Source organism: Tasmannia lanceolata, unplaced genomic scaffold, assembly GCF_043159265.1.
Source record: "Tasmannia lanceolata isolate RefF3 unplaced genomic scaffold, GAP_Taslan_0.1 ptg000002l, whole genome shotgun sequence".
Lineage (NCBI taxonomy): Eukaryota > Viridiplantae > Streptophyta > Magnoliopsida > Canellales > Winteraceae > Tasmannia > Tasmannia lanceolata.
Genome location: NW_027518679.1, coordinates 23,368,373 through 23,382,061, shown reverse-complemented (window position 1 = coordinate 23,382,061; position 13,689 = coordinate 23,368,373). Strand labels below are relative to the sequence as shown.

General features: G+C 39.7%; 1 protein-coding gene across 1 annotated transcript in view; it reads right to left on the bottom strand.

Moving 5' to 3' along the window:
* Positions 1-13,689, bottom strand: part of LOC143890162 (rho GTPase-activating protein 7-like) — an 89,242-nt gene that overhangs the window by 20,938 nt on the left and 54,615 nt on the right. The window contains exons 13-14 of the mRNA XM_077394768.1: positions 10,184-10,405; positions 294-629 (exon numbers count right to left, since the gene is read on the bottom strand). Of these exons, the coding sequence (XP_077250883.1) occupies positions 294-629; positions 10,184-10,405 (558 nt within the window). The remainder of the gene's footprint in view (positions 1-293; positions 630-10,183; positions 10,406-13,689) is intronic.

Below are 13,689 nucleotides of genomic sequence, written 5' to 3'. Positions count from 1 at the left end.
ACGAGAAACAATACCATTCAAAAACAAATCCAAAAAAGAAAAAAAAATACAAATGAGAAACAATTAAACAAAGGTAATTTAATTTTGTGGTCATATAGTATCCAAAGAGAATCCTAAAGGAATCCAGCAAGCATAAAGAAAACGAAACATAAGGGTAAAAGACCTCATTTTCTTTACAAAAATTATACAGAATATTATAATAATGGTAATTGCATCAAAATATGCAAACAAAAGAGACCAAGCGACTACCATTCAAAAAAAAAAAAAAAACAGAGAGAGACCAATCAACTCACAGTGCTGCGTCCCCAAAAGGTTGGGCGCTTCATGTGGGAGTTGGAGCCACTTAGTTTACTTATAGTCTTCTCTGCACATATTTCAGGCCCTGGCACAGGTAAACAAAGTCCTGGATCCATTGAAGACAAAATGTCTCCCATCGACTGCTGACACTCAATAGTAGGTATAACATTAGGGGTATCCTTCTCTCCCAACGAGTACAAGTGTTCACTCCTTTTTTTCAATAAAGTCTGCTCATTAAACTGTGCATCAGAGTCTCCAGTGGACTTAAGATTTATAGCGGAAGTCTGATTATCTCTAGGGGAGTCAGCATCTGAATCATCAACCACATAGACCTGTATATTCACCAAAAAAGAAAAATATGAATCCATTCATTTGTAAAGAATCACAAATATGTGAATCTGAAAAGAAAAAAATAAAAAAGAAAGAAACCAGTAGTCAGAGAGAGGGAAACAGATATGGTTTGAAAATATTAGATTAATATTTTAATTTGCTTCAAACCAAAAGCCCAAGGACTGATTGCCGTGCTTGTGGACAATATTAAGAAATCCTTATTATAAATAATAATAGTATTACTGTTAATAAATCAATAGAAATAATATAATTTTTTTATTCAGATGTAGAAGCACACGAGCCACATTGCCATCCATTATAATATTGCACTTAGATCTCTGAAACTATAGATTCATTTTTGTCCTTCCACTAACAAGATTAAGTCCATCAGGATCAGCTTCCGTACATTATATCAGTATGGAATTGGCATTAGAAGCATTTTAAAATGGGTTTTCTAAAATAGGGTTTTCGATAGTAGTCCGCGTCTTCTAGTTAAGTGGCACTGCCCTCTGCTGCAAACTTGAGATGGGGATGCAATCCCAAATATGTTAATAAGAGTGTTTTCAGTACATAATTTATTACTTTTGCAGTAAATCGAGTACGAAGCAACTTACAGAGGGAGAAAATGAGCAAGTGGTTGAGTTAGTGCAATTATCAAAACATGGTAGTGCCAACATCAGTAGCATTTCAAAAATTGCAATAAATCCACATTAAAATTAGGAGAACAGGGTCAACTTCGAGTCAGGTAGAATTTATAGAAGACCTTAGCCCAAATGTCCAATCACAGAAATGGAAGGATCAAATCAACCATAGGTTGGTCCTTCCAATAATTCCTGTGCTACATAGGAATTGAAGAGACAGAGGATTCCATGTGTCCTACAATCAATGAGCCTCAATATGTTCAGTCAGTGACCAACTTACTAATATTGTAACTAAAGTGGGTTTATTAATGACGTAAGATAGCCCACTGGAGTACTCTATTTTCTTTATTCAGTTACATAGGGCATTCTAGATAGGTTTTATTTTAATTTTTTAGCTAGGATTTAATTCCATGAATGGTATTTATTATCCTAAATAATGATTACAGTAATCTAATAACAATTATTCCCTCATTCTCGTCATGTAGTTTTCTTATGTTCTAAGTTACTATGATATCAGAGCTTTGGATCTAGGGTTTAAACTCAAATAGGGTAACTGTGCACATTTTGATTCATCATTCAAAAAAAGAAAGAAAGGGAAACTGTGCTCATCAAACCCAAATCTTGATACAACGTCTAACACTCCAACTGTGAATGGAAATATAAACATCATCTGGAGGTATGTCTGCTAAATTGGGGTAATTATTTTAAGAGTGTGGTCATATCATTACTATAGATGACCCATCAGCATATTGTATCTTGGGCTTCTTATAACGACTAGAGATCGGGATTCAGTGGGAATGAAGATAAAAGCAAAGGTAGTTCTTTGAAAAGTAGATTAATCGGAACTAGAGGGTGAAACTCGCATCAAATCTTCCTGCAATGCCAGATTCAATGGTTAAAAAGATTCCGGCAGATAGAGGACCAAGCCGGATAGACTTGGGCACATAGTAGCCAACAACTCTTGTTGGCTTGAAATGAGGTGAATAAGCCTGAGATAGCTATGAACAACTCAACTCAACTCAAATCAACCAAGCCTTTGTCCCAAACTAGTTGGGGTCGGCTAATGAATCCTTTATAAAATTTTCATGAAGAAGGTGAAAGAATCTACCCGGCTCAAATTGACTACGTCTAATCCTGACGCTAATTGGGTTCGTCTACATGGATCATTTTCTTCCCTTCTCTCCTATCCAAGGTCATGTTCTTTGTTATGTTCCTCCCCATCAAATATTTCCTCACTGTTTCTACCCAAGTTGTTTTCGCTTTGCCCCTTCCACTTTTTACTCCATCAACATAGCATGAGTCACTTCTTCTCACCGGAACATCCAAAGGCCTACGTTGGATATGCCCAAACCATCTTAAGCGGCGCTCTCTCATCTTCCCCTCAATTGGTGCCACCCCCGCCTTTCTACGGATGTCTTCATTTTTAATTCTATCTAACCTTGTCTGGCAGCACATCCATCCAAGCAGTCGTATCTCCGTTACACTCATCTTATGCACATGTTGCTTCTTGGTGGCCCAACATTCTGAGCCGTACAGCATGGCTGGCCTCACAACTATCTTATAAAACTTTCCCTTCAACTTAGTAGGTATTTTACGGTCGCATTGAAATCCTGAAGCATGCATCCACTTCAACCAACCTGCTCTTATTCTGTGGTTAACATCCTCTTCAATCTCTCATTCCTTGTGTAGGATTGAACCAAGATAGCGAAATATATCCCTCTTAGGTACCTCCTGTCCAGTTATATTTACTAGATCCTCGCCCCACCTCCTTACATTACTAAAGTTGCACTCCATATACTCTGTCTTAGTCCTACTCAGTCTAAAACCTTTGGATTCCAAAGTAGTTCTCCATAACTCTCCCTTAGCATTAACTCCTACTTTAGTTTCGTCAATTACTACTATGTCATCTGCTAATAACATACACCACGGCACCTTCCTGGATACCCTCTGTAAGTTCATCCATAACTAGCGCCAAAAGATAAGTGCTTAGAGCCGATCCTTAGTGCAGTCCTATTGTAATTGGAAACTAACTAGATGTGTAATCCGTAATCTGACACTAGTAACTGCTCCATCACACATCCTCAATCACATCAACATCTTTAGTAGGTTCTTAGTCTATGCTCAACTATCCTCTCCCAAAGCTTCATGGTGTGACTCATTAGCTTAATTCCCCTGTAATTGGTGCAACTCTGAATATCCCCTTTATTCTTATAAACAGGTACTAATGTACTCTTCTTCCACTCATCAGGCATCTTCTGAGTCTTCAAAATATTGTTAAATAATCTAGCTAACCAAACCAAACCCACATCACCCAAGCATCTCCAAGTCTCAATAGGAATACCGTCAGGCCCCATAGCCTTACTAATTTCATATTTTTCATAGCTACTCTTGCCTTTGATGTTCGGATTCTACGAACAAACATCCGGTTTGTATCATCAAAAGCGTTATCAAGTATTCAAGTTCTCCCAAATTCCACTACGAGTTCTCCATTAAACAACTTATCGAAGTAACTTCTCCACCTCTCTTTAACTTCGTTTTCTTTTACTAACAATCTTTGATTCTCGTCTTTGATGCATTTTATATGATTCAAGTCCCTGCTCTTCTTTTCTCTCATTTTAGCAAGCTTGTAAACATCTTTTTCACCCTCTTTTGTCCCTAACTTGTGGTACAAATCCTCATATGCCTTGCCTCTAGCTTCCCTTAATGCCTTCTTAGCTTCTTTTCTAGCCAATTTATACTTCTCAATGTTCTCCTCATTTCTACACTTATGCAAACATTTATAACACTCCCTAGTAAACCTAACCGTCTTTTGGACGTCCTCATTCCACCACCACGTATCTTTAGACGCTAGCCCACTTCCTCTAGATTCTCCAAGTATCTCTCTAGCCACTTTCCTGATATAACTAGACATCTCATTCCACATAATATTAGTCTCTTCGTCACAATTCTAAGGTCCTTCTTTAAGCAGTCTATCCTTAAACATATTTAGTTTTTCCCCTTTGAAATCCTACCACCTAGTGCTTGGATGTCTAACATCTCTATCTTTTTCTCTTCCAACGTTTAATGCATGTATCCAACACCACCAGCCTATGTTGTGTGACTAAAGTACTAAACACTCCCCGGGTATGACTTCACAATCTTTATACGCATCTCTGTCCTCTCTCTTAGTGAGGATAAAATCTATCTGGCTACAGTTAGTGCAACTGCTAAAGGTTATCAAGTGTGAATCTCTTTTCTTAAAAAAAGTATTTGTCTGAGATAGCTATGAACAATGTCTCATAAATTTATGGTTGTTTAATTAGGCTTCATGAGGATAATGGTGGTGTGGTTCACATAGTAGCTAACATCTCTTGATGTCAGCTTTAGAAAATATACCTGCTAAATTGGGGTAATTATTCTAAATTGTAATAGGAAGCAAATGAGGCTGGCATTGTAATCATCCCAAAGAACCGCTCACATGCAGATCACTTTACGCATGTGTGGGGTTTTGTGGTCATCACGGAGTTCCTACGGTTGGGTATGTGTGTAACATGTGGGATCCCACATCTTGTACAGAAATGATGCAAGGAAAGACATCAAAGAAATACTTGACATTACATGTGTTATTGGTTGCTTTGCCGGTTTGCCCACATCCAAAAAGGCTGAGTGATTCATTCGTCTAGTTATTGAAACCATATAGGTAATTTTCTGTAAGTCCTGTGGGCACTCATTTGGGGCAAGTGATAAGTGTTATAGCATCTTGAAATAAGTTTTGCTGGGGTTTTGAGACCTTGTATCCACAGAAAACATCATCCAACCAAGATAAACATTTTTTTTTTAAAGATGACAAATATTTTCATTGATATTATGAAAAGTACATTGGGGACCAGAGATCCCAGCTTGCATTACATAGTATCGAGTACGTCTGGCCAAGAGCATACTCCTGAGCCAAGAAAGCTGAGAGCAAACAAAATTAAAAAAAGGTCTGGGTCATGCCATCCTGCACCATGCCATCCTCACAGACCTTGCATTGCCACCAAACCAAAAGGAAACCCCTTTCAAAGCCACATCGATCCATCCGTCATCCACTATAGGGTCAAACAAAAAAACCGTCCACCAGCTTCACATTCAAAACACTTCACACTCCCTTTCTAGCAACTCTAAACTTCCATAAAAAAACAGATGAGAGAAACCTCCAGGCAAAAATGCCTCACTAAGCAAAAGACCATGGTCTCTCAAGCTATTGAGGATCTACTTCATTTTCTACACCTCGCTTGGATAACATGAGAGCTCAGCATCTGTACTAGGACTAGAGGTTGATGGGGATCAGAATTCTCCCAAGTCGCCAAGGAACCCAGTTCCAAAAAGGGCGCACATTGAACCTCCTCCTTTACTTTTGTGATGGAATCAGAAAATATAGGCATCCCGCCTAAGAAACAATTACACCATAACTGAGAATGAAAACAACAACTTAACCCCTAATCTCCAACAAGGAGACATCACAGTGACAAGGAAACATCACAGTGACCATACACACCACCATTTTTTAAACACTCCTGCCATGAAACAACAACCACCACTACAAGCCTCTCTCTTTTAACACCTAACAACATTTAGAATCTGAAAGCAACAGACTCTTCCATCCATAATTCGAACATACACAAAAACCCTCCAAGCACCTAACTGCTGCAAACGGACCCTCCTTCGCCTAATTTCAATAACATAGGCTTAACCCTGTGACCCAGACGCGAGAAAAGAAAGGAAAAAGAAAGACCCAAGAACCCTAATAAAAAAACTATATACATAGGGGATGATGACTCTATTTACTGGAAACATTAAGCTCTCCCTTCCCCCGACACACGATTTTTCCTTTTTCATTTTTCTCGCACAAATCCCTTTTCTCCATTCCCAAGAACATCTCTTCTCCGTCTCTTCAATGTTCCCTTCATATCCTATCCCGAAGACATCACCTATAGATACCATCTCATCAAACACATCGGAGGCATTGTCCTACTTAGCTTCAAAACTCATGACCTCCTCCGAATTCACCACATCATCCTTCTTGCTTTCCTTTTCTCCCCTGTCAAGACAACGTCTGACCTTACCACTCAACTCCACATCTAGCGAGTCCCTGGAAGCTTTGGATTCCTCATCAGGAGTATCATCTACAACCTCCTTTTCCAATTTTGAACCCGTCAGTTCTGGCTCCCAGCGCAGCCTCCTTTCCCTCTGTTCTTTTTCCAAGGCCTTTTTGAAGTGTGGAAGTTTGTAGGGATACAAGCTTCTTTAACACTTCTCTTGCCTGTCAAACAGAAGAACTCCTATGCATTTTCTCTAGCAACTTTTTTGAATTCCTTCCACTCCTCCTGCTTCAATCTCTCTCTCTCTCTCTCTCTCTCTCTCTCTCTCTCTCTCTCTCTCTCTCTCTCTCTCTCTCTCGGAGTTGGTGGACCTTCGTATGCCCTCTTCTCTTTGTTCTTGGATTCCTTCTTGCTTTCTTCTACTAGATCATCCTCACTTACTACTTTCCTTTATGTCCACCCCATCACTTTCATCGGATGAGGAAGAGACGCTCGGCTTATCATAGTTTTCCAGCATCCTTTGGATCTCAGTGATAAAAAAAAATTTCTTCTCATCCCTTATAAGGCGACCCTGTAGCTTTCTTTTAAAGAAAGATAAACCGCCTTTAGTAGCCTGTAGAGTAGTCAGTTAGTAGGATGATGATGACCCCCAGGCTTGTGGCCACCTCGCATGGAGGAAGCTTTTCCTATACGGAAACTTTTCAGCTTCTGAGCAGATTTGACACGTTTCCTTTGATATTGACTCCTGTCAGCCTCTTTCCTATTAGATTTCCCAAAAGGGGGTGTGGTTTGTGAGCTAGAGCTCAGAAATACACCATTTGCATGTTGTTTGACTCATCCAACCCATTCATTTTGTTAAAGTATAAAAGATAAATAACGCCTTTCTCTAACAGCTTAAGCTTTTGGAGAAGTTGGTTAGTTAACATGGTATCAGAGCCAAAGGTCTCGTGTTCGAACCTCCTGGATAGCAAAAATCCACATGCGATGGTCGGCCCGAAGTGGGACCACATGTGCCACGTGTTTGCCAAGTGGGCCACACGTGCGGGGGAGTGTTATAGTATAAAAGATAAATAACGCATTTCTCCAACAGCTTGAGCTTTTGGAGAAGTTGGTTATTGGAGAAGTTGGTAAGTTAACATGGTATCAGAGCCAAAGGTCTCGAGTTCAAACCTCCCGGATAGCAAAAATCCACATGCAATGGTCGGCACAAAGCGGGACCACATGTGCCACGTGTTTGCCAAGTGGGCCATATGTGCGGGGGAGTGTTAAAGTATAAAAGATAAATAACGCCTTTCTCCAACAGCTTAAGCTTTGGGAGAAGTTGGTAAGTTAACACATTTTATAGGACCTCACATAGATAGGGTGTTCCTAACAAACTATCTCCATACCATAATCCTAACCATTCGATCTACAGAAGCCCATTTTCTAGCCATCCATTTTAAACCTCCACAAATTATAACCCTAACCATAACCTATAATCCTAATCATAACCTATAAAATGAATGGGATGGATGAGTCAACCAACTATGGGATATATGGTTTTTGAGCTCTAGCTCAGCCTGAACTCTAGCTCACAAACCATATATCCTACCCAAAATCCTTTTTGTAGCTAACATTAATTCTTCTTGTGTCAGTCGAGACTCTAGCCGACTTCGTATCTATTTTGTCACGTGTTCAATTTATGTTGGCCATCCCTCGTGTGCCATTTGTCCTAATCATTAATGCACTCTGTGTATCCTTCGCGTCAAGCCTTCCTTCTTTTCTTTGTAGGCTCGTCATTCTAATCATTGACACCTATGATTTGTTTAAGGGTAATCTATTCAATTCAAATTCGGGAGCTGGATCTTTCAACGGCTCTTTTTCTTTTTCCTTTCCTTTGTCAAGAAATTCTTTTCCTTTACAATCTCGGTTTAACTTTTCCTTCGGCAGTGGCACACCGGACTTCCATTTATCAGCCTCCTCTCGAAACACGATGTTTTCCCCTGCATTAATCACTTCTCCAATGTGCTGCTTTCCATTAATATTCGTCTCCACATCTACCGCCTTAAGTCTCACCAAATAGTTCTTTGTTTCTACCCTAAGACTAATAAATGGAATCAGGCATTTCCAGTCTGCAGTGAGTACCTTTGCTGAGGCGAAAGCAATGCAATGGGCATGATTCCCCGTGAGCTGGACCTCAATCACCAGCCCATAATACTTCCCCGTAGCCTCTATTGTTGAAAAAGTCCATGCATGTAGCGGAATGTCATAAAATCTGATCCGTATGGCTTTCGCTCCAGTGTTGATCGATGGATTCCAAGTTTGTATCGAAGTGGGGTATCCCCCGAAGAATCACCTCCTCCAAGCTTTCAATCCAAGCCGCATTCATAGTGATCGGTCCCAATGGTGCTCTTCCCAAATAAAGAACCCCCGGGGAGATCCTCCGGAGGCGACCATAGTAATCTCTTATGCTACGTTTGGTTGCCAGTAAAATTTTGGTCCCATCCCGTGTTTGGTTGCCTTTTAGCACTAGAAGTTTTTTAATTCCACTCTTGTAATGATTGCTTGTGTGGTGAATTTTTTAATCCCACTTTTGTAATGATTGCCTTTTCATCCCATCCCAAAATAATCCCAGGAACCAAAAATAAGCTTGAGAAGAATTTTTTTCTTCCCAACAGTTCAAGCAACCAAACAAAGCTTTACCGTCATGTTACCTTATGGAGCTTCTGGGGGTTAGAGTTTGTCCCTGCTCCTCTAGACTAGTGTCTTCCAAATTGCAAGTCTACTGAGCACATTATTTGATTAATCAAAGTCCAAATGAAAAGGATATTTTTCCAACATAAACATTGCAAATCCATGGTTGTGCCCTGAGTAGGGTGGATAAATGTAACCCTACGATATTGATTCAACCAGCTTATTTTCCGATCTATCTTGTGTTCTTTTTGTACTAATTCCGTTCTTCCTGTAATATCGTTTTCTAGTTTGTAGTTTCTGTTCCTCCCATGTATTTGCGATCGGATACTTGTAGAGGCCAAACTTTCCATTTCCCGACATGACACGATACCCAAACACTTCACGGATATTTCTGTTTGTCAAATAACTGTCTTTGTTTCAATTGTGTCATTCTATCCAAATTAACTATCATCTTTTTTGCTTTGTTAGTGGCATATATTTGCAATTATAACACTATTTGTTGAAAAATAATGCATAGCAAATTTTACAGTTATTGAGGGCAAGCCAAACAAATAATTTTCCACATCATAATACATAACCATCAGTAAAATTATCCATACTGAGGAACTTGCATAGACTAAGGCCCTGTTGATTGCAGGAAATTTTTGGAAAAGTTTGGAAATGAAATTTTTTTTTTTAAAAAAAATTTACTATTTTACACACGAAAAAAAATAACTTGAACCGGCCCAATTCAATTTTAATTAAGAGGTACCTTCAATTTATGGTGATATCATTCTAAATTAACTAAAACCATGTGATTTTCCTCTAAATTGTCAAAGGAAATAATTTTCTCAGAAAATTCTTTTCCTAAGAAATGTTTTTCTTGCAATCCAAACAGGGCCTAAGGAAAACACAAGACCATAAAGGCCTTGGTTGAAGAAAAGGAAATGCAACAAACATCGCAGCACTTTGTGACAAGGTGCATCTTTCTCGTAGATGTAGTATGGGTCTAGGAAAGCAGATTAGTAGATTGTAAAAGAAATAACTGAAATATAATATCAAAGATTAGTAGATGGTAAAAGAAATAAATGAAATATAATATCAAAGTATAATACAAAACATATCAAGAGATGTAACAGATTTACTAATCAACTTTTAGAAAAATACATTTATGCGGAAATTTTCTTCACAAGAAATAATAACCTTATAGTCGTAAAGGTCACTGCCAGCATAGCCACTGCTTTCACTCAATTTTCCACTGAGAACACGTTCATGATCGTCATCTATCTCAGCATCAACATCATTCTCGGCATCATGGTATCCATTATCTCTCACATCCAAATCATCTTCATCAGATGATTCTTCACTCCCACTATTTTCTACCTGAGAATCAGGTGAAATAGAGCATCTGTGCAGATTATCATCCTGAAATGAATGAATAATCAGAACATAATCGCTAATCTTACTAAGGGAAAGAGTAACATTTATAACATATAAAATATTAAACATGAATATTCATGGTAAGGAACGGTCGTAAAAGAAAAGGAAACATGATAACTCATCTGAATTTGTTCAATACTTGCTAAATAAATAAATAAAATACGCATGCATAAGAGATGTGATCCCTAGAATATTTGAGGATTTTGAGGAAACACTATGATCTTTTGATAGGTATCAAAAGGCACTCAAAACTTACAAGAGGAGGTCTAAAGATGCTGGAGGATCAAATTCCATAAAGATAGTACGTGTTTGGCAAGAGGACGAAGGCAGAGGAACGTTTATTTGAAGGAGTGCCAGTATCAAATTAGGGGAAGAAGTATTAAAGTACTTAAGGTGTCATTATCAAAATTGGGCGAAGTCACTTAACTGTCCATGGGCCCACTATCTATTTAGTTGTGACTGGGAGTTCTAATTTGTAGGGAGTTCAAGTTAAGTTATAATTAGGACTTCTAATTTGTGTTGGTCGGTGGATTAAACCTTGTCAAGTTAGAATAGAAGTTCAAGTCTTTTTAGAAGAGTATTATTTTTTTTGTTTCTTTTTTTTAATGTTTTTGAATGGTTGCAAAATTCATTCAAAAAGAAGGAAGACCGAGGTGGTGCCAAAAGATACAACAAAGAGAGAAAATGTACAAGAAAAATGTACAAGAAAGAAAAACTAAACAAGATCAAGGCGATAGAAAATCAAACCACTCCAAACCCAATTTCCCCGCCCTGGCCCTAGCTAATCTATCCGCTTCGCAATTAGCATATCTTCTAATATGCCTGAAGACTGTGGACGAGCCAAGAATGGGGTCAGAAAGCTCATCAAATAAAGGAGCTAATCTTCACGGAGGAACCGCCGACCCACAAAACAATCTCACCACATTTTTTGAAACAGCCTCCACAATCACCTTTTCTAGAAGATCTTTATCCAAATGTTTGATACCTAGATAAGCAGTCCTAACCTCCGCCTTACTAACCTTTAAAAAAAACAAAAAAAAAAACCTCCGCCTTACTAGCATCACATGTCTCCATAGGAACAGAATAGGCCCAAAGAACAAATCCTGAGGAGTCTCAACAAAGGCCACCAATACCAGCAGGGTCCGGATTGGCCATACTTGAGCCATCTCTCTCTCATTTTTTTCTATAAATGTAAGACCTTTGGCCCATTTTGGAGAATACAATAGAAAGGATAAAAAGTTGCTCCCAAGCTTGAAGCACAGCTAGCCAAGGAGAAGGGCCACGTTTGGGTAAGCTCTCTCTACGTGGAGAATACAATAGAAAGGATAAAGAAATGCTCTCAAGCTTGGCACACACCTAGCCAATGAGAAGGGCCACGTTTGGGTAATCTCTCTCTCTCTCTCTCTCTCTCTCTCTCTCTCTCTCTCTCTCTCTCTCTCTCTCTCTCTCTCTCTCTCTCTCTCTCTCTCTCTCTCTCGTTTTCCCTTCTTGCCACAAATGCAACCCCCACGAACCCTCACCCGAGCACCCCTCAAAACCCATTCACCTGCCAACCATCACACAACCATCTCCCAACCCTCACCTACTCCCTCTTCTCCCATCACAGCCCCTCCACTTCTCTCATATCCTGACCGCAACCCCTAACACCCAGAAAATCCCTGAACCATCCTCTAACCACAACCCAGCACCCTCAACCTAACCACTTTTCCTAACCTCAGCCCCCAATCTCTCCTTTCATGAATCTCCATCCTTCCACAAATCAGAAACCCCCTTCCTGCACAGTTCACACTACAAACCGACACCCTTCCACAAATCAGGAAGCCCCTTCATCCACAGTCCACACTACAAACCAACACCCTATGCTATTCAGAACACCAACACGACAATCACCCCTCCAAAAGCCCCTCTAACTCTGGGCTTCTCTCTACCCGAACACGCATAACTCAACCCTCTACCCTTTGGTTCCTCTAACCAGCCACCTAACCCTGCACCTACTTCTTTTTCCAGTCGTTACACACGTATTTCAGCCCCACTACCCCATGGCCAATACCAAAATAGAACTGTTGCGGGCCAAATAAACCTGCAACAGTCCTTTCCCTTGAATTATTCCTATCCAAAGCTTGCAACAGTTTGATTTTGTGACTGTTTCACCTCTCTCTAATTTCTTGAACAGCCACCGTTCCACAAAAAAGGAACCCCAATTGTTCAAACCGCCAACTTCCACACTGCCAACCGACAGCCTACGCTATCCATAACCCCAACACGACTATCACCCCTCCAAAAACCCCTCTCAATATGGGTTTCTCCCCATCCAACACCCATAACTCACCCCTCTACCTCTCGATTCCTCTAACCAGACACCTAAACCTGCACCTACTTCTTTTTCTAGTCATTATACACTTTTTTTTTAATGGTCATTATACACATTTTGCAGCCCTGTTACCCCATGACCAACACCAAATAGAACTGTTCTTCTTTTTTCAGTCATTGCACACCTATTACAGCCCCGCTACGCCATGACCAACACCAAAATAGAACTGTTGCCGGCCCAATAAACCTACGACAATCCTTTCCCTTCGTTAGAAGGGTATTTTGGGTTATATTAATGTGCAACCCTATATATATATATATATATATATATATATATATATATATATATATATATATATATATATATATATCATACTCAGTGAATGGTCTGATTCCGACTCATGTTTCTCCATCTCTTTCTATCCATTTCTCTCGTGTTTCTTCATCATCAACACCAACATGGTAACAGAGCTTTAGGAGTTTGAGATCTTCCCTTCTTTTTCGTCCCCTTCTTTCTATTTTTTACTCACACAGAAAAAAAAAAGAAAAAAGAAAAAAGAAAAAGCCGCCCAACGGCCCCAACCCTAGGATGCCCAGCCGAGAGCCCGTAGGGCCAGGCCATCACTGCCGCTTGCCTGGATATAGAACTGGTTTGGTGTGTTTATTGCTTTCGAATGGTGGTTTGAAGTTTGTATGATTCAGAGGCTGGGCATTTTCTGTCATCACCCTTCTTCTAGTTAGATTAATTCTATGAAGTGATTGGTGCTTCCTTACTTGTGTTGGTTGCCCGTGGTTGTGATTGGTGTTTTGGTGATTATCTGAGGATCGTATGTTTATGGATGCCTCCAATAGTTCTTCGACTATGGAGATACAAAACATACAGATGGCATCCATCAAGTTTGATGAATCGAATTATCATTCATGGCGGATGACAGTTGAAACCGTTCTCCTTGCCCAAG